The sequence below is a fragment of the Microtus pennsylvanicus genome, chromosome 3 (assembly GCF_037038515.1).
Source record: "Microtus pennsylvanicus isolate mMicPen1 chromosome 3, mMicPen1.hap1, whole genome shotgun sequence".
Taxonomy (NCBI): domain Eukaryota; kingdom Metazoa; phylum Chordata; class Mammalia; order Rodentia; family Cricetidae; genus Microtus; species Microtus pennsylvanicus.
The window spans coordinates 8,296,747-8,318,582 of record NC_134581.1 but is presented as its reverse complement, the minus strand read 5'-3'; the positions used below and the strand labels follow the sequence as shown (position 1 = coordinate 8,318,582).

The following is a 21,836-nucleotide window of genomic DNA, read 5'->3' as shown; positions in this document are numbered from 1 at the left end:
TGTTCTCTAGTATGCTCAGGAATGCACACACACACACACACACGTACCCTCATACATACCATGAATATACACACAAATGCATATCCTCATAGATACCATAAACACACACCGAAAAATAATTAGTTAATGAATTTAGTAGGAGCCAGGGCATGAAGTATGCAATAGCAGAATGGGAGATGAGAGAGACCCGGTCTGATCCATGCCTGTCCTCACGAAGTGCATCTGCAAAGCTCTGGCTACCATATGCAGGGAGGCAAAGTCATCTGCAAAGCTCTGGCTACCGTATGCAGGGAGGCAAAGTCATCTGCAAAGCTCTGGCTACCGTATGTATCAGCCACACAGAGGAGGGAAAGTCATGTGGTCACCGAGGACTCAGGGAGAGAACCCACAGAATGCTGGGCCAAGAGAGATTCAGCTGATGACTGATTAGAGACAGGGTGAAGGGGAAGACCATGAGGAGAGTCTTTGACGACAGAAAGTAGTGCTTCAGTAGCTTAGCTGGAAAGTAAAGCTGAAACCAGGTGGCCCTGCGTTTCACACAGCCAGGTTTCTGCAGCAGACAAACATCTCACTAAAGGGGTCCAGGGTGCAAGCCAGTCTAAGGAAGATACTGAGGTTCAAATCAACAGGAATCAGCATGAGACGCGGAAGGCAGTGGAAAGGTTTTATTCTATTTTTTTCTTCATGCCAAATACAGTTCAGATGGAAAAGGTTTAAAATTTAAAAAAAAAGCAAGAAAGCGATTGGGAAGGTGAGCAACTTAACCCTGAGAACTGTATTACTTAGGGGCATTAATCACCAACAGGAACTGAGAATTCTAGAAGATGAAAGTAGCCAGGGTTTAAAGGCTGCCGCAGGATTGAGTACCACACAGAAGCAAGTCAGAGGGTGCACATTCAGTGTGCCTTAAAGTCAATGTCCAGCCGGTTGGAAAAAGGCTAAGTCTAAGTCAGGTCCTTCCTGAGCTTCAACAACTGAGCTCCTCGAAACAGAAGAGGAAGATTGGAAAAGGGTGGGGGGGTGAGCTGATGAGAGGGCTCAGAGAGTGAAGGTGCTTGCTACCAAGTCTGAGGACCTGAGTTTGGCCCCTGGGGCCCACACAGTGGAAGCAGAGAACTTGCTCACGAGTGGTACCCTGACCGCCACATGCTCTCCATGACATGCCTCTTCGTCCCTCACCATGTGCAAGCAAAATAAATAAATGTGTAAAGAGAAAATATTTATTACATAAATAATGCAAATAGATAATTTCAAAAGTAACAACACTGAGAGACTGAGGAGAACGGACTCCCCAAATAACTGTCATTAATTTGTTAGTTTGTTGGGCACACACTTGGCACCGGGCAGAAAGGACATTTTAAGGGATGCCAAGTCACAAAGAACGCAGCATGGATTAAAGCCTACATATGTCAAGGCAGACTCGGATGATGTCACACGACTACTGGTGTGTATTCCATAGAGAATCAGACCCTTTGAAATGGGCATTTGGTGGCTGAAAATCCCAGGGAGGCTGCAGTAAAGCAAGCTGCCTCTGTTGACTGGCAGCTGGCCAGGGCACAGTCCCCTGCCAGGCGTAGAGTGTTGGGTACAAGCCTAGTGAAAGATGTTGTTAACAATGGGGACAGCTCCCCTAAGAATCCTCCTCTTCCTGCATGATGGGTCCAGCCTGTGGGGGACCCACTGGAAATCGCAGCAGACAAGTAGACCCTCTTTGTAAATGCCTTTTGGGGATCTTGACAAATAAAATCTCTGAGGCTGTAAGTGATTCCCAGGGATGCCAATCTGATGGACCACAAGGAACAGTGAGTACCAGAAAACCTTTAGTTGCCACCAGCGATAAGAAACAGACACCTACTATGTTCAATTCTGAAGCACTGGGGCTCAAGATTTGGGCTCTTGAGACATGAACTCACGGGAGGAGGCTGCTGAAGGATGAAGAACAAGAGAGGCCACAGCTAGAGGAGACAGAGGCAGGACAGCAGACAGGATGGCGCCCTGCACTCCAGAAACAAAAAGCAGGTAGTGAGAATGGCCTGGGAATGATGACCACGAGCTTTCCTACCAATGGTTCCAACAAAAGCTAAGAGTGCTCAGCACGAGCTAAGAGTGCTGAAGTCAGTCTAGAACTACATAGCTGCAGAGATTCCAGAGTGTCTGTCATCAAAGCTGTACCCCGCTTTTCCTTTTCATGTATTTTTTGCAAAGCAGAAGCTATCAAATGACTATTTCTTCTGATTACCATATAGGTTCTAAAGAATAAAATTTGAACATGATACGTGGTCACGTGAGAGTCACTGAGTGTCCCATACTCGGAGGTGAGAGAAGGCTATGTGGAGAGAGCACTTGCCTCAAAAACGTGAGGACCCGCGATATACCCCAAGTTGTACGTCAGCATGTGTAGAACGCTGGGCACGGTGGCATGTAATTGGGCTTCTCTTGTTATTTCTTTATTTTGAATGTTTCCTCGTATTTTTTGATCACATTGACCCCAACTCTTCTCCTTAACTCCTCCCACATCTGCCCCTCCTCCTTATCCCCCAACTTCATGTTCTCTTTTTAACAAAATTATTTTCGTAACCCATTAATGCCAATGTGTGTTGTCCATAGACATCTGGGTGTGGGGCCATCCACTGGCATGTAACTGAACTACCATGAGCCACACCCTTAAAAAATTGACCCTCTCTATCCTCAGAAGCCATTAGATGGCACACATTTATAATCCAACGCTGGGGAGGTAGCGACTGGTGGATGCCTGACACTCACTGGCCAATCAGGATAGTGAGAGGCCCTGTCTCAAAAACACAAGATGATGGTCTCTGGAGAATGAAAGCCAAGGCTGCCCCTGCCTTTGCATACATTGTGCACCTACACACAGATTCTCTCTCTCTCTCTCTCTCTCTCTCTCTCTCTCTCTCTCTCTCTCTCTCTCTCTCTCTCTCACACACACACACACACACACACACACACACCAAAATACCCATACCCTGGGCCTAACAAGGGTCTGCGAACTAAAGAGAAATGCAATTACAGGTCTCGGCAGCTCCTCCCTGCCTAAAACAGCAGTCTAGAAGCTGCCAGGCCATGGCTATGTCTGTCTTCTCTAAGAGTATTTTAAGGGAATTGATGGGCCAATCTCTGAAGGGCAAGAGAACACTAATTATACCCACGCACATTTCCTTTCCTATCCAAGGAACATAAATACTCCTTGAGTCTTCTTCTTCAGGATAAAGCAAAGCCCTTCTTGATTTCTCTACCATGAGAAAAGCCTTCTTGAACATTTTACCCACTCAAGGGAAGATCAGAAGCAAACACTGTAATAGACCAAAGAGAAATGGCATTACCACCAAACCAACTAAGGTTGTCTTGAGTTAGATATGAGTTCCAGTTGAAGCAAACCTACTATTTCTGCAGTCTGTCACTCACATACCTGCACCAAGGAATTCTTAACTACAGTAATACATTTTTTAAATGACAACAATAGTGAATTAAAAACTCCTGGGAAATGGTGGGTCTGACCTGTAAGGGTTTTCGTAGTTTCCTGTTTGGATTAGTTCAGGATTTAATAAAAGTTTTCTAAGTCAAACTTGGTAAATTTCTCTATTAGCATAAAGAATTGCATGTTTCAGGTAGCTCCGTGGGTAAGGCACACAAACTTGAGTTTGGATCCCCAGAAACAATATAAAAAAGCCAGACATAGGGGATGGAGAGATGCTTCAGCAATTAAGTGTGTACACCATTCTTGGGGAGGACCTGGGCCTGATTCTCGGCGCCATTGTTGGGCAGGTGGCAATTGCCTATAATACAAGCTCCATGGGGATCTGATGCTTCTGACCTTTGTGGGCTCCCACACTCTCTCACACACACCCAAACACCTACACATAACTAAAAATAAGAAAAATGAACTTTTATAAAAAGCCAGGCATAGAAAAGATTGTAATCTCAGTACTGGCAAGGTAGAGAGGCTTCCTGAACCTCAGTCAAATTGGCAATTTCCAAGTTGATGAGAGATCCTTTCTCAAAAAACTGTCTGGGCAAGGGAGATGGACCAGCAGATAAAAAGCACTTGCCTAGCAAACCTGGGGCCTGATTTCCAGGAGCCTCCGTGGTGCAGCAGCAAAAGCAGGAGAGACCTCTCTATAGCATAGCTGTTAGAAGACCTAGGCTTTCTTCTGACCCCCACATGTGCGCTGTGGTAGGCATGCACCTGTTGCCCATACCCTGTGCACACGCACACATACATGCACGTACCCAAAAAGAAAGGGAAAGACAAGAAAAAAAGGAGAAAATCTCTCCCAGTCCAATTCTCTTCACAAGTAATTAAAAACAAGCCTCATTGAAGCCAACACTTGGCAGATTCGCCTGGATACCTTGTTGTGCCTGGTGCCTCAGCCCCTACCTGCTGTCTCAGAAAATAAGGGTCAGTTCTTTCAGTTAAGATCAAGGTCTTGTGGTAATTACACATTCCCAATGTGGTTTCTCCTTGGCACAGGACTAGAAAGGGGGCAAGTGATGAAGGGTTTTAGCTGTGCTGGGGGGAGGGGGGAGGGGGAGGGTTTGTTTGGTGATGCCACAGTGCAGACTCAAGTCTGTTTGCAGCAGGGGAAAGGACAGGGAGACATTCTTAAAGATGTACTCTTAAATACATCTCTAAGCCAGGGAGTGAACAATACCATTAGGCATAGCTTCGAGACTTGAGGAAGGTGATGTTTACATGTTTTAGAGACATTCTGTTGAGACACTAACACATAATTAAGATTACCAAAAGCTACGGAGAAACCCTGTCTCGAAAAATCAAAAAAAAAAAAAAAGAATAGAAATTTGGCTGTGTGAGTGAATATTCTTTTAGAACTATTAGCATGGTATCATACAAAGTACAAGTGCCACAGACAAAAACCTTTATATGTATAAAAACATCAAATCGTTTTGGCTACTAGTGGCTTGACAAACTTCTCAAAATCTTCCCCACGTTTTGTGCCTGCTTTTTGAACATCTTACCCAATGATCTTGTAATATTTTCTATTGAAAGAAAAAAAATCCTCCATCCTTCCTCTAAGACCCAAATCAGAATTTATCATTCATTACGTTTTTGAAATTAATTGTACTTTTGTTTGTGTGTGTGCGTTTGTGTCTGTGTGGGTATGCTCATGTGAACGAGGAACCTGTGGGGGCCCGAACAGGACATCAGATTTCCCTGGCCCTGGAATTACTTGCTGGACATCCAAAGTGTGTGCTGGGAACTGAGCTCAGGTCCTGTGGAAGAACAGTCTCGGAGTCATGTCTCCAACCTCTCGACGATTTACTCCTTAATAATTTACAAAACTTTCTTTCTGTTTCATACTTCATTACAGGTAATTCTATATAAATATTTTGGTTTGTCTCCAGACTTAGGAAAACATCCAGCAGGAAAACAAAACCCTTGTGAGGTTTCCTAATTACTGTTTGCACTGATGATACTTGTTAGCCACAGGGCCAGACCAGGAGCTGAGCGTCTACCAGGGAGGCGATGTGAATTTAACTTTAAAATGTTTTTTATGGCAAATCCTCCTGGATTTACCTCATGTATCATCAACTGCACACTACAGCCTTCAACTTCCACAGTCCTTCTCAATATAGCACCTGTCTCACCAAAGTTACCTAAAGTCCTCCACAGTCCTTCTCAATATAGCACCTGTCTCACCAAAGTTACCTAAAGTCCTCCATGAGTCTGATGAGAGCTCACCACTTGCAGGACAGTGTGCAGGTTCGTCTTGAGGCCATCAATCAGGCATGGCATACATGGTACATGGATCAGGCATGACATACATATTACATGGATCAGGCCTTATTTTACCTCACTGAGGAAATGAAACAGGATACTATGTTTTAAATGCTGATGCAAGAGAAACATACTGAATACATCGTTATTTCTCTTAACTCTTAGAGCCTTCTCACAGGTGGAGAACTGTTGACGTCTACTGAGACAATCTAAAATCAGTACTCTATAAGAACTGTGGGTTCAGATCCCCAAACCAAATCATCTGAAAGACTCACTATATGTGCTGGCTAGTTTTTACATCAACGAAACACAAGCTAAAATCAATTGGAATGGGGTGGTCTCACGTGAGAAAATGCCTCCACCAAATGGCCCTGTGGCAGTCAGCGGGGCATTTTCTTGATTGAGGTTTGACTGACTTGGGAGGGTTCAGCTCACTGTGGGTGGTGCCACCCCTGGGCTGGTAGTCCTGGGATCTATAAGAAAGCAGGCTGAGCAAGCCATGAGGAACAAACCAGTAAGCAGCTCCCCCCTCCATGGCTTCTGCATCAGCTTCTGGCTCCAGGTTCTTACGAGCCTTGAGTTCCTGCCCTGTCCTCCCTCAGTGATGACCTGTATAAGCCAAACAGACCCTATCCTTCGCACATCGCTTATGACCACAGCGTTTTTACAGCAACGGAACCCTAAATAAGACAGTGTAATTGGAAAACTCATCTGAGAGGTGTCTTTCATATTCCCTAACATACAGGGAGATCACAGCATGTTCTAAGCCATAGGAGGATCTCAGAGAACTCCCACTACAGTTAGGAACTGTGCCCACAAACATTCCGGATCCCTCTATCACCAGGTGCACAGAACGAAGAAGGTTATAGAACTTGGGGGTGAAGAGAGTCATCTGCAGGCACCAGTGAGTGACCCCCCTCAAATTAAATCCATCTTTTTAAGACAGTTTAGATCTTTATTAGATGAAGAGTTATTGTGTGGCATCTGTTGACAATACAGACCACCGTTTACTGTCCTTCAGACGTGCATGTTCAGCCAGACGTGAAGTTCTACAAACTGCATGCTTTTCCCAGTCCTGTGGTTTGGAGCAGAGGCCAGGCTTTTACTTCTCTTAACTGTCCGAGGATCCCCAATTTTAAAGAATGCTTAGGAAGTAATGGTTTGCTCAAAAGAAATATTCAAAACACCAGAAAAAAAATGCATTCTCCCTGTGCTAATCATCTCAGTCTGGGGAGGAGATGAAACCAAGGCACCGTGGATTCTGGAAGCGGCTGCAACAGAACAAGCCCGGCTGACTGAACCCTCGTTCCTGCAACAGCATGGCTACGGTGCCAACCCAAGTTTTCCTCACTCTCCAAGGTGGCCAGGCTCCTAGCTTTCATTAATGGGCATGTTCTCTGCTCCGGGAAAACAAGATGCAGTGAGCAGAGGTAACTCCTGCCCAATTCTTCTGCAGAGGAATGTGGTCCATGCCAAGCCCACCCAGACACTGGAAGGCCCAGGATTAAAAGGCCATGGACCAAAATGGATAAAGTCACAAACCAAACCGAAGCATGGCTGACCCAAATGAATCATACCCTTGTGCCTTGATGGACAAATATGACTCCCCAGTGTTGAGAGGGCCGGGTGAGCTTTAGAAATCCTGCCTTGCTCAAAGACCTGCTTTGGAAATGGGAGCCCTGGTAGACATCTTGTCTTCCTCTCCATGGCCCACTTCATCAAAAGGAGATGGAGACATGGCTCAATATGGGCTGCTCCTATAAAGGACCCAAGCACAGCTCCCAGCACCCACAGCAGACAGCTTACAACCACCTGTAACTCCAGCTCCAGGGCATCCGACACCCTCTTCTGGCCTCCGCAGGTACCCAATGCACATGTGCACACTAGCATACAAATGTACACATAAATAAAAATAAGTTTTAAATGCAAGACACCGAGAAAAAATTACATCTTCTAATGAGTTTTCTCCCTCCTCTTCCTTATCCTCCCCACCCCGCCCCTCCATTCTTTATCCCCTCTAAAGTATAAAGTGTCCAACCAGAGGCCAGAGAGGTCTTTGCAAATGACCCAAGCATCCTTGCAGGTTGGAGATGTCGGGGTGTGTGTGGGGGGGGGAGGGAGAAGTGTGGCAATCCAAATACCTCAAACATGATCACAAAGGGAGCAGAGTGAAGATCAGAAATCTAAAGTATCCCTCCCCATGGGCATGGCCTGAGGACATGGGTTCCTTTTGCTCATATACCAGGCTCATATTTTAGTTGCAATGCTGAAAGTATTTGAAAGAAAATATTCCATCAGATAAAGAGAGGGAGCGCCTGCGTGCCTGACCTTTCCCGGACAGTATCTCGCCCATCACAAGTTCTTGCCTGGCAGCTAATTCCTCCTGATGGCTTACAGTTCCAGCTCCTGTAAGCTGGAACAGCACACACAGATGCCAGGTCCCCTGTAAGCCCCTCGGCTGGAGGCCAGAGGTTAGCTGAGTCAACTGCAGTCCAGAGAGCTGTTGCTGTCTGGTGGGCAGCTATCTGGATGCTCACTGGGTAGAGTGCTTGCTTAGAGTCACAAAGCCCTGGTTCGAACCCAAGACCACATAAGCCAGGAGTGATATTGCATGACTGTAGTCTCAGTGGTTAGAGACAGGATGATCAGCGGTTCAAGGTCAACCTCAGCTACACAGTGGGTTTGAGGACAGTCTGGGATTCAAGAGACCCTGACTCAGAAGAAGGAGGAGAAGGGGGACAAGGAGGACCCAGGTCAGAAGAAGTCACAGTTCATCAAGCTGCAGTGTAAAAGAGACTCTTAACCTGGCTACAAGCTTTCCATGAGCTGGACCTCCAAAGGAAACTTGTCCAACTTCAGGAAGTCAGGTCAACTCTATTCTACATTTGATTCCCAGCGGTTGTTTGAGCCCTGTGCCTGGGTCATGGTCCTACGTGGTCAGAACTTGAACTTTACAATAAACTTTGTAGAACACGAGCAGCTGAATTGCTATGCATATCAAAACCCAGGTCCCTCTGGTTCCCATGGCGCCGCTGTCAGGCTGCGAACTGCAAAGTGTAGGATACTCTTCCTGCTTTGACCTTCTGTGGTTCAAAGGTCATCAAGGGGCACAGCGCACATTTCCATGAAAAATACCCTTTGACCATACAGTACCATGTGCAGTGAATAGGTCTAAGAAGAAGTACAAAATTAAATAAGAACAAGATGGCAGATCACAAAAGCATGGGAACCAATCAGGGCTGACACGCTGAGGACACCTGAGGTGGGAAGGTTCCCCCACTCTCAAATATGACACCTCTTTGGCCCTTCCAGCTTCTCTATCAAGACCCACTTACACATCCCAACCCTCCTCCCCCGCAACATGTTAAGTGAATATAAGTAGCTTCTATCTATTTACAAAATAGAGAATTGTAAGAATTATCTTCTGGTCTCTTCCTATGATTAAATTAAATAAACAATGTCACCCATCTTACTAACTGCTCCTAAAGGGGAGCCCAAGTGTCTGTGTAGCTGTCCAAACCCCTTAGCACACCCCGCATGGAAACAGAGCAATCTATTGCCCTCTGCCCCTGTCGGAGGCCGCAAACACCTGTGGGAGGGAGGAAGAAGGACACAGCAGCCTGTGCACACTCTGTTGCTACTGCTCATCTCCTGGGCTGGTTCCCAAACCCACAACTTCAGCTATCCAATGATCCATAAGAGCTGGAGCAGGGGACCTAGCCGGGTGTTAGCGGTAAACTTGTAAGTAGCACTTGGCTGAGTATGCAGAGCCGGGGCCAGGAAGTAAAGTTCTGTGCAGCCTATTTTGAAATGCCTTGGTGGTTTGTATCTGACCTAAATAATCCCCAGGATGCTCTATGGTAGACAGCTGGTGTTAGAGGAAATACTTCCCTAAGACACAGTGCTCAGACTCCAAAACACGAAGCCGGGATGCACAAAGAAATGTAAATTCAATTCAAGTGGGCTCATGCTTGCGATAGCAGTATGTGGGCGGCTAAGACAGGGGAATTGCTATGAGTGTGAGGCCAGCCTAGGCTACAGCAAATTCCAGGCCAACCTAGGCCACAGAGTTTAACCTTGTCGTAAAAACAAGCAAATAACACCCCCAAACGACAAAACCTACATTTAGATTCAGCATTTTATTCTGCAATTCTGTCTCCATTCTACAATCTCTGAGGAAGTAAAAAAGAGAAAATCTTGCATTCATGGGATAATTTTATAGGTGAAAACTTTTCTAAAGTACCAGCTTAAGAATATGTCAAAAATCAAAACATCTTTTTCTATCTTTGGTCAGAACATAGGAACCGATTACAAAGCATAGAAATAGCCAAGCTGAGCCCGGAGGCCCAGGCCTGGGGGCCTAGTTCTTAAGGGCTGAGGCAAAAGCAATGCAGGCTAAAGGGCTGCTTTGCCCCAGGGGACTTAGGGCGATTCTGTGAGACCCCGCTACAAAATAACAAGTCAAGAGAGGGATGGCAGGTTGACATAGCGGACAATGAGGACTACTGAGAACTCAAGAACAATGGCAGTGGGTTTTTGATCCTACTGCACGTACTGGCTTTGTGGGAGCCTAGGCAGTTTGGATGCTCACCTTACTAGACCTGGATGGAGGTGGGGGTTCCTTGGACTTCCCACAGGGCAGGGAACCCTGATTGCTATTTGGGCTGACAAGGGAGGGGGACTTGATTGGGGGAGGGGGAGGGAAATGTGAGGCGGTGGCGGGGAAGAGACAGGAATCTTTAATAAATAAATAAATTTATTAAAAAAAGAGAGAGAGAGAGAGGGATGGCAGATACACAAAGTTCTGGGTCCAAGAGCAGGTGCTGCAAAGTAAATCAAAGCTTCATTGATCAGATAATCTAACCATTCAAGACCAAACTCAACGCCCACGACTGCCTGGGTGGTAAAGGCTGTGTCCTGGTCACACTTTCCCCAGCAGGGTGAAGGGATGCTCAGCTCAGCCCTTCCTGAAAGTGGCTGATGTGTCAGCCTGGGGCAGCCCTGGGGACTGATCGCTGAGTGACAGACCTTGCTTGCCTTTGAGGGAATGCATGGCACAATGGGGGTGGCCCCTCCTGGCACATCCAAGCAGGTTCCCTTGGGAGGCCCAAGTTGGTCTTCAAAGATGAGAAAAATCAGGAGGATAGGAGTTCCAGAGAGAGGCAGTAGAGAGTGAACAGAGGAACAGCCGCCTAAATTGAGGCCTGGAAAGCTCTAGGCCCTGGAAGGTGCAAAGTCAGATTGAGCAGGGTCGATGAGGCCTTTTCCAGGTGCTACTCGAGAGTTAATAGTGTGCAGAGTCATTTGTGGGGCGTGAACATGGGGCTAACGCTGGAAAGCATTAAGTCACTCGACCCTACCTCAAGTCTGTCATCCCAGTTTCCCACAGTGAGTGCCAAGCACTCCCAGGCTATGTGGTCAGTACGGGGGAGGCAGGACTGGAACCCAAGACAACCTGATCTGCAGTGTGCAGCCCGTACTCTACCTCCAGCCCATCCGACAGAAAGTCAGGCAGGACACACTTGGTGCAGCTTGTGTAACAGGAAAGAGTGAAGGTTGTGGGTCTTCTAGGCCTGGCCTATAATCAGACAGAGGCAGTAAGTAAGAACACGGCGACGAGAAACACACACAGAGGCACCGAGAAGGTAATATCTAATGTGCACACCCTCCCGGGGCATTCACGAAAACATGAGGGATTTAGGTTGCAGGGACTGGAAAGTCAAACAGGACGGGACCGTGTTCCAAGCCCCTGATGTGTCCTGTGTCTGTCTATGACACGATGTGGGGTGAGCTCAAAAAAACGAAGTAAGAATGGGTCTGTGCCACTCACCTGGGGGAATGTCCCCTGGGTCTTAATGTCCCTCTAGAGTAGTGATTCTCCACCTTCTTAATGCTGCAACCCTTTAATGCAGTTCCTCGTGCTGTGCTGACCCTCGGCCATAAAATTATTTCCCTGCTGCTTCATACCTCTAATTTCGCTATTGTTATGAGTCATAACGTGTGTTTTCCAATGGTCTTGGGCAGTAACCCCTGTGAAAGGGTCGGTCATAACCCACAGGTTGAGAACTGATGCCCTAGAAGAAGATATTCAATACTGTGGAGAAGGAAGACTCGGAAGGCACTTTGGAAGATAGTATTAAGAAGGTGCATTAATGTTAAGGAAATAGAGCCACCCCCAGTGGCTGGAGCGCATGTTCAGCTGTTAAGGGCTGTTGCAGAGGACCCCAATCCCGTTCCCAAACATCTACACAAAAAGACTCACAACCATCCGCATCTCCAGCTAGCTCCAGGGGATCCAACACTTTCTGGCCTCCATGGGCACCTACACTCAGTACACTCTCATGTCTATACCCACGGCTTCCTCAGACACACACACACACACACACATAATGAAATAAATTAAACCAAATTTTAAAGTAAAAATTCCTAAATGTAAAGAAAGCTGTAAAAGGAGGCATGCTGACGGCAGAAGAAGGATGGAGCAGACGTGGATGTCACGGAGGAGCTCCAGTGGGTGGGCCTTTAATAAGGAGTCCTCGATGTGGGGCGCTAAGTCAAAACAGAGGCACCAAATTAAAGCCACTTGTTAAAAATAAGATGTCATTAAAGGAAGTGCCCTGTGGGTGAAAAGGCATCTTACAGGAAGGTTGGGGAGAAGTAGGCCCAGAGATTAAACTCCAGGGCTAGAAGATTTCTAGTTCCTGACCTGGACAAGGTGACTTAGTCCTTAAAGAATCTGTAGGGACCAGTGACCCCCGGGACACTAGGACCAAGGTTTAGTTCTCTGTGAGAACCCTTCTGTAGGCACCTCAAAAATAAAAACCATAGTTTTCGAGGGCTGACGTTTCCAGGGTATCTTTTTCTCTAAAAGTCATTTACAAGTGTGGCTGTAATACAACAAAAACAAACATTTTAATTTTTTGAGGCCTGCAGGAGGGCTCAGCAGGTAAAGGTGCTTGCAGGCAAGCTCCGAAATCTGAGTTTTTCGGTCTCATATAATAGAGGGAGAAAACTCACTCCCGAAGTTGTTCTCTGACTTCTTCAACACAAGAGCAGTCACACACGCACACACAAGCACACACACGCACACATATGCACATAATGCACACACACGCACATGTACACACACGCACATACAGAACAACATACATACACTAAATAATTTTTTAAATTAAAATTTGTCTAAGTATATTTCGTGGCTCAGCTCAAAAAGCTGCAAGTGTGGGACCTTAATTCAGATCCCTGCCAGGCACTTACATAAATAGCCAGGAGGATGGTCACCTGCAGGCAGAGAAAGGAGTTCCCCAAGGCAAGCTGGTTAGCAGGACGAACCAGCTTGGGACACTCTGGGTTCAGCTAAAGGCCCTGCACCATCAAAGAAACCTGCCTCCGTAAACGGCGTGGAGACATTAAAGAAGACACCTGATGCCAACCTCTGACCTCCACATCCATGAGCACCCAAGTGTGTGCCCAGTCTATTCCAACACTCATGGATAGCACCCCCAGATACCCACGAGAAAAAAGGTTATATATGTATGTGTGTGTGTGTGTGTATACTTGCTCATCTGGCAGGCTGTAAGTGTAAGATGGGTTTTACTCATTTTTTAAGGACTTCTAGGACTTTGTAAGTCTACCTCTGGTGTCTTCACATCTTATCTTGCATTAAGTTACCTTGAAAACAGTTCTCACAATTTACCACTTATGTCAGAGAAACCCCGACACCCTTTCCATCCATAGAAAATGAAAAGGCAAGTGGGATTCCACACACTTTCCTGGGGGCTGTCTTCCATCTTTAAACCATCTTTGAAAACGTCGACCACATGAGTACAGCTCCAAACAAATTGTCCAAACATTCTGGAATCGCAACTCCATAGAAATGTGAAAAGTCTCTGTTTCATAAAACTATTTAAAGCCCAAATTAAAAAGACCCACCAGGCCCGTCAGCTAATTGTTTAAAACTGTGTGTATAAATGAGTCATGCGCTGCAGAGCCTGGAATTCGAAAATCACAAATCTTAATCTTGTAAACAAGACTGAAATTGGGGCCTCCTGAGTTTTGTTCCTTCCCTGTCTAAAGCAAATGTTTAATGTACACAGCATAAGAGGGGTGACATGTCTGATGGTCATCAGCTAAATCCAGCGGGCTTTCTTTTAATATCTTAAAAAATTGTGTTTATGTGTGTGTTAGGGGAGGATCTATGTGCATGTGGGGGGGGGGGCAGAGGAGGATACCAGGTGTTCTTCATCACTCTCTACAGAATTCCCTTAAGCCAGGGTCTCTCACCCAATCTAGACCCAGGTTGGCATCCATCCATTTCCAAAGGGCCTCCAGTCCTCTCCCACTACCACGGAGTTGGCAAGGAGCCACACCCAACTTTGTATTTGGATGCAGGGGATTTGAACCCAGATCCTCAAGCTTGCACAGTAATGTTCTTAGCCATGGAACCAAGTCTCCAATCAAGGCTTGGGTAACAACAGAGAGGATTTAACTTTCTGGAGCTGCCGCTTAATAGAGACCGGAAAAACCAAAGCAGCGTTTAAGAAACTACAGAACTAAAACCCTGTTAGGATTTTTGCTGCCTTGCTTTGTGAGGCTCGTTCCTTCTGGAATGCTCGACTGCCGCTTTCAACACGATCTTTAACACTTAAAATCGCCTCACCTACTCTGACATTTGCAAAGAACTCCCCCACCCAAATGCAAGTTCACCCAAAGCGACCCTGGCCATCTCCTAGTCACAGAAAACACCAGAGCAGGGAGTGGAAAGCCAAAGATGAAAAGAGTGCCAAACTTAAACAAACTGAACCACGGAGATGTACAGGAGGAAAACTGTGGCCCAGAGTCACATGACTTACCCAAATAGTGGCCCTGACCACAAATAGCTGCCACGATTCTAACTTTTGAGCTAAAATATCTGAGACTCTGCACTTCCCAGGTAAGTCCTTAGGAAGGTGTCCTGGTTCCTGGTTTTCTACCTTAAATGCAGTCCCTGCCACTGGACCTGGTGGCGGGATCTGGTGGGCTTCCTGGGTTAGGTGTTTCCACTGAGTGACAACTAGGGAGATATTTGACTCCAGGCACCACCCTGGAACAAAGCACTTAGTAGGCACGCAGTAAATTATTCTCAGCCATTAAGTCCCCATCCCCGCAGGCCAGGGGGATAGATGACAGCCCTTAGAGATCAGTTCTTTTCTCGAACTTGTTTCCAGTGAGTTGGGGCCCAGAATCCTTTCAGAGGTGGTAGAATTGAGGACTGAGAGTCTGGTTCAATCAGGGTGTCTAGGGCAGTACTCGGCCCAGGTGTGCAACAGCTGGGCTGCCAATCCCCTGCCTTGACTCCTCCAAGCCCCAACTTCTCAAACTTCCCTTTCCGGGGGTGCAGGCCCTTCGCGGCTGCCCTAGCCTTTCGTGCGCGCACAAAGGGTCAGAAGCGTCCCCAAGTCTCCCGCAACTGAACTGTCCTCCTTTGCGAGAAATCTTCCCCGGATCCCCGCGGGCCTGGGACGACTCGGGCCGCTACAAACTTCCCGTTTCCGCCCTCTCGCCGGGACCCGCGGCCGACTGTCAATCGCTGCCCTGGGGGTTGGAGGAGCAGCGGGGAGCCCTAGTGGATCCCCAGCGTCGCTCTGCCGCCACTCACTCACCGGACTTGGGAACTTGCGGTGGGATGGTGCTGGCGATGCGCGTCCACAGGACGATGTGCAACGGCCACAGGCCCCGGAGCAGCCCCCGACCCATGGTGGCCCCCGTCGCTCGTCATAGACCGGCCCGTGAGGCGCCGCGAACCGAGCCTCGGGGACCCCGGGCTGCGCCTTGACTCCTCGTCCTCTCAGTATGCCTGGGCCGTCCTGGGCGCGCCGGGCAGAGGTGCGGGCCAGATGTGGCCGGCGATCGGGGGAGCTTGGAGGCCAGGAGGAGGCCCCCGGCGGCCGAGGAGAGCTGCGCAGAAGGCTGGGGCTCCGTCCCCCAAGCGAGCGTGTGCGCGCGCGGGGGGTGTCGTCGGTCGGTGCGCGCGAGTGACTCACTCATCTACTCTACCCGGGCGCCGGGAGGGAAACAGGAAACTCCTCGCCAACAGCTGGGCAGGACCTCTCGCTGCCGGAGAGCCTTCCAGCTCCAGCCCTCTCCAGCTTCCAGCCCTTGCCTTCCTCCTGCCTCTAATCAAGGCCCCTGCGAGGACTCTGCAAACTTTCAGCTGCCCCATCTCAGCCCTCCCACGCACCCCCCCCCCCCCCGCCAGGTTCCGGCTCCAAGTTCAAACTCAGAAGTGACTAAGCGCACGTTTTGCAAAGCAAGCTAGAAAGTGCCTAACACCACTTTCCTTGATACCTCACCAAGCACCCCACATACATATTCTAAGCATTGCTCCCAGGGCCTTCATAATTCCGTTGAGAACAAGGAGGGTGTTCGGAAATGCAGCTCCAGGGTCCCGAACGCATTGTTTTTCCTAATAAAATAACGGTAAGCATTGCTTCACCAGAGCTTGTTTTCAGTTTTATGTACAGCGAGCGTGATCACATTGTAAAGGGCTGTTTTCTTAAGTGAGGCAAAAATCCAGGGGTTTGTCTCAGACTTTAATGTGTGTTTTAATCACTTTGGGTTGTGAATTCAGCTAAAATGCAGGTTCTGGTTCAGTAGGTCTGAGCCAGGGCGTGTCTGCATTTTTAATAAGCACCTGGGTAGAGCCTCCCATTGGAGGACGATTTCCTGGGCGTGGTCTGCCCAGTAAAGCCAAATATTCAGCCTTGTGACCGTGGTGGGGATGTTTTAGGAACATTGCCTGTAAGGAATAAAAGTGTATTTGGTGGTGGGGTCTGCTTCCTGCTTTCCAGGGTTCGCTCTTCGATAATTCGAGAGGGAGGAAAATACCTGACTGAAGGTAGAAAGGCTCTCAGTGAGCAGACAGTACTCCCCTCAAATTTCCCTTCTTCCTGGCGTGACCAGGTTTTCCAGAGACAACCCCAGCTTTTCTTGGGCTCAGCGTGTGCATTGTGTGTACATCTGTGGGCCGTGGAGGCCAGAGATCCATATCCGGTGTCTGTTTGAATCATGTCACCTGGTTTATTTTTAAAGGTTTATTTTACGTGTGTGCATCTTGCCTTCATGTCTGTATGTGCACCACGTGTGTGCCTGTTGTAGAAGAGGTTCTACGAGGACATCAGATCTTAAGGAACTAGAGTCACCGAAGGCTGTGAGCCACTATGTCCGGGAGGTGACCATGTACGAGCTAAGACCTGAATTCAGGTCTCCATAAGAACCAATGCTCTTAATCGCGGAGCTCTCCAGCCCCTTGCCTTACATGAAGCTTCCGTGATGCCGGAGATGGAAGATTGGCTAGACTGGCTGACCAGCAAGCCCAGACATCCGGCACTGGGGGTTCGGATGCATCTGTCCCAGCCGTTGGATTTTAATTTGTGTGTATATGTGTATGAATGCACTGTGCATGTGTGTAGTATATGTGTACGTGTGAGTGTAGGTGCCGGCAAACAGGCACACACATGGGGGCCAGAGGGTATCAGGTGTCCTGCCCTGTCACTCGCCACCTTCTTTCTTTGAAACAATGTCTCTAGGTGAGCCTAAAGCTAGGCTGGTGTCCAGCAATCCCCATTGATCCTCCTGTCTCCACTCCACAAAACTAGGGTTATAGACACATGTATGGCAATGTCAGGCTTTTTATGTGGGTGCTGGGACCTGAACTCAGGACCTCATGATGTATGTCCTGGAGTTGGAAGATTGCCTGGACGAGCTGGCCAGCAAAAGTCAGACATCTTCCTGTCTCTACATCCCCAGTACTGGAGTTTCAGATGCCTCTACACCAGGTTTTTTTTTTAAAAATATGTGTGTATATGTGTATGAGTGTGGTATGTGTGTGTGCAGTGTGTGAGCACATGTATGTTGTGGCTCCAAATGCCTGCCTCTCAGTGCTTATTTCAGTTCATGTGTGGCTTTTATTGTCTGTGTGTTTGTTTGTGATAGGGTCTCACCAAGTCTACTGACCACAACTTTCTAGGTAACTAAGGCTGCCTTTGAACTCTGGATCCTTACCTCCACCTCCGAACTGCCAAGGTTACAGGCATGCATGCACCATGCCTGATATCTTTTACAACCCTTACTATAGCTGGATTCCAAAGTGACCTCTCATTAGGTAATTCCCAATCACATTCCTCCCTCAAGTGCGAATGTCCTGAGGGCAGGCACTCTATACTTTTCTTCCCCTTCTACTGCATTTCCACACCAAACACATGATAGGTGTGTAGTTAGGCATGTGTTGGCTAAGTGAACACACACGGTAACTAGGAATCAAATGACAAGTGACCTCAGGGACCTAGCTATTTCATAACTCGGGGAAAAGCATTATGTAACCTGACAGTTAGAGATGGGAGCGGATGAGGTTTCAGCAGGGGCATGCAAATGCCACTTCCCTTTCCTGAGAAAGGGGAAGTGAACCCACTCTTTTCTGTCCTCTTAATCTTTCCTAAGTTTGTCCAAATTCTCCTGTACCATCTTCTTCGTGTGTGCTAAAACAAGTAAAAGTTAAACGATCCCAAGAAGCCCGGGGAGACAGCTCAGTTGATCAAGTACTTATCTTGCAAGCAAGAAAGCCTGAGCTGGATCCCAGAAACCCCGTGAATGAAGCTGGGTCTGGTGGAAATGGTTTGTAATCTCAGCTCTAGGAGGAGGAGGAGGAGGGAGATGAATCCTGGGGTTTGCTGACTGTCCAAGCAAGCCCTCTAGGTACATTTCAGGCCAGTCAGTGGAAGAACTTGTAGGAAGGAAGGAAGGAAGGAAGGAAGGAAGGAAGGAAGGAAGGAAGGAAGGAAGACAGGCAGACAAAGCAAAACCACAAACAAAATGAAATAACAATAACAGCAAAACAAGAGAAACTATTAAATAGACAAACTTAAATAAACTAGCCCTTTCCCTAGCTAGAACAGGCTAACACTCCCACTCCTTCAGGATGGGGCCTGACCTGTGTAACTCTCAACCATGCTAAGGGAAATCTCACTGTGCGCGCGCGCACACACACACACACACAAAGACCACAGTTGTGCTAAAGGCGTGCTCTACACGATTATAGAGGGTGAGTTCCAACACTTAAAAGGCAGTTGGTCTCCGTAGTACACACTGCTGATCTGACTTCACTTGTGTTGACCTTCACACCTGTGATCTAACCCAGTCACACGAGGCCTAAAAGAACCCTGCATTAGGCATTGCGGAGGGCAAACCCGTCTTCTAGAAATAACTGCAAGATCACAGTACCCTAAACTCATGCACGTAGCATGCAGATGCTGCGAAACACTTTTCAATGTGGAAAATACTTAAACTTTTCAAAGAACCTGCCCTTCCCTTGGGGATGCTTGCAAAAGGGAAGTCTTGACTAAGAGATTTTCCCTGAGTTAGGGATGGTGGGGGAGAGAGAGAGAGAGAGAGAGAGAGAGAGAGAGAGAGAGAGAGAGAGAGGGAGAGAACAGGAGACAGCTTAGTAGAATCCATTCTCCCCCAACCCTTGCTGCCCCAGAGCCTGAACTCAAGACCTCAGCCTTGGCACCAAGCTCCTGGACTCTCTGCGCCTCCTCTCTTGTATTTACCTAGTCCACTGTTTGCTCCGTCCTGACAAAGAGTTTATTAAGGTCTGCATTTCCTTTTTAGAAATCTCAAAGATATTCTTTTTTTTAACTTAGATTTTCACTCTGTGTCCCACAGTGTGTGTATCCGGTTTTTGCAGGAAGGGGAAATGGCTTTATCTATTTTCTCAAGCCATCCTCTTGTTTGCTTTTCTTTGCAGCTGCTAATCGGCTGTGTTTATGCAGGTTTACATAAAGCATTAGCATATTCTTTTAGGAAAAACGTAACAGTCTACAGATACAGCGTATGTTAATTGTAGGAAAATAGGAAATGCGGATAAGTCTTTCAGAAAAACGAAAGAGGAGCCTAACCCTAGCCTCACAGATAATCATGGCTAATATTTCCAATCAAGCCATTGCAGTTCTAACCTACCTTTCCCCTTACAGATGGAGAATTTGAGGATTAGCGGGATTAAGTACTAGGCAAGGGTCTCATAAGCAAGCAATAGGATATAAAGCCCAGGTCTATACTGGCTCTGGAGTCTGTGCGCTGCAAACATTTAGTCAGAAAGCTCAGGAAAGGCCACCCCAAAGTAGGTCCCTTTGGTTTGCTCCTCACTGAGTTGAAGAAAGTCCAAAACACAAACACAGATGAGGTTTTCCTGGATTCCCTTATCAGCCTTTAGACGGAGCCTTGAGATCGTCTACCCTAAGTTCATCTACCAGAAAGATTAAATGAATCTCAAGAGAAGAGACTGGAGTTTGACTCCAAGCCCTGCCATGCTGTCCAAACTATTGTGTGTCCTAAGACTTCATTCTTTTCCCAGTGTTGCGGACTCTCCTCCAGGTGCAACTCCCTCCTCCTCCTCCTCAGGGTACCAGGCTTCTGTCACATCCCACCTGGGTTCTGAGCACTCAGGTCTCTTGGCTTTGTTGCCTGGGTGCCTCTAGTCAGTTCAAGCAGCGTTCCTGTCACTAGCCGGCTCTTAATTTATCTCAGAGGATAGAAGGAATGCTTTCCCTCTCTGATGCTGAACTAGTAACTGTAGACTATTAAGACAACTCTAACATGATCAAAGGTGTCCCCCCTTATTGTGGCTTCCGGTCTGTTATTGGTCACGGTGGTTTGAATGGGAACTGCCCTCCATGGTCTCGGCATTTGAACACTTACTCCCCAGCCGATGGTTGAAGGAGGCATTTTCCTTTCTTCTTCTTCATGTTCATGGACAAGATGAGAGCCCTCAGCTTCCTGCCTCTGTGACCGTGCCCTTGAGCTACAGCCATGTTTCCCAGCCAGGGTAAACTCTTAACCCTCTGGATCTGTATGCCTGCACACACTTCTTCAGTTGCTTTGGTCACGGTATCTTACCTCAGCAACAGGGCAGACCCCCATTGATCAGCCAATGGCATTACCTCCACTGGAAAGTTCCTTCCTTTAGCTCAGATCCCATCCTCAGCAGATCTAACCTGTGAACCACTTGGAGTCAACTCACCCAGAATTTCTGTTGTTTGAAGAATTCTCTCAGTCTCATTCTCTTTCTTCATATGGCTGCTTTTGCCCCACATGGTTAAGCTTCACTGTCAATTTGACAGGAGCTGGCGTAACCTAGGAGACTTTCCTCTGGGTAGGTCCGTAAGGATGTTGTCAGATTGTCACTGGAGGGACCATGAAAGTGCGTGAGCTAGAGGCTTGGACTGAATGAAAGAAGATGGTGAGTTGAGCTCCTCTTTCTCTGCTTCCTGACTGCGGATGCAGTATAACCAGCAGCCTCTGCCTTCCCTCTGCTCTGGCCATGTGTCGTGGCCGTAACATCCCAGCATTGGGGAAGCAAAGGCAAAAAGATAATGAGCTTGAAGGTAGTCTGAGACACACAGTGAGCCCATCTCAAAACAAAACAGAAAGTGCCATTTGCTTCTTAGCCCTTCTGTCACCAACCTTGGAACACAGCCAGAGGACAAGATAGTTAATACGCTGTTGTCTTTCCCTTCAACAATGAAACCCCAAAAGTCACATTGAACAACACTGTGTGGAAACTAACAGATTATTTTAAAGGTTTTGTTTCATTTATGTGTGATATATTTGTATGGAGGGCTATGCCATGTGAGTCAAGAGTGGTAACTCCTCTGAAGGTTGTGGATTTTGGAAGCTAAACCTGCCTTGCCAACAATGCCAGGCTACCAACGAGGGTGATAATATTTGGCCTGGGTCTTACGTAGCATCAGGAGGCTGCTATCAAAATCCTGAAGCCGCAGCTGCTGATGGGAAGCAAAGAAGGCACACACTGATCTTATCTGTTTGCAGAGAATGAGTTTCATCCTGTTGAGACATCCAGCTCCTAGTCTTAACTTTAAAAATTACAGGAAAAACAACTTAATTATATGTTTCTTACTCAGAGAAATAATGGATTTCATTTTTCCTTTGAGTGTTAGGAGCATTTATCAACCAAACTACAAAACTCAGAAGTCGAATATGTAATCAAGCAGCAGTTATCAACGTAACACAGCAAACTAATTTAACT

General features: G+C 47.3%; 1 protein-coding gene across 2 annotated transcripts in view; it reads right to left on the bottom strand.

Moving 5' to 3' along the window:
• Positions 1 to 15,915, bottom strand: part of Tgfbr2 (transforming growth factor beta receptor 2) — an 85,755-nt gene extending 69,840 nt beyond the window's left edge. Inside the window, exon 1 of one of the 2 annotated variants that reach the window (XM_075964237.1) lies at positions 15,397 to 15,915. In XM_075964237.1, the coding sequence (XP_075820352.1) occupies positions 15,397 to 15,490 (94 nt within the window). In that variant the 5' untranslated portion in view covers positions 15,491 to 15,915. The remainder of the gene's footprint in view (positions 1 to 15,396) is intronic. The other variant, XM_075964238.1, reaches the window with a different exon arrangement.
• Between the last annotated feature and the right edge of the window lie 5,921 nt (positions 15,916 to 21,836).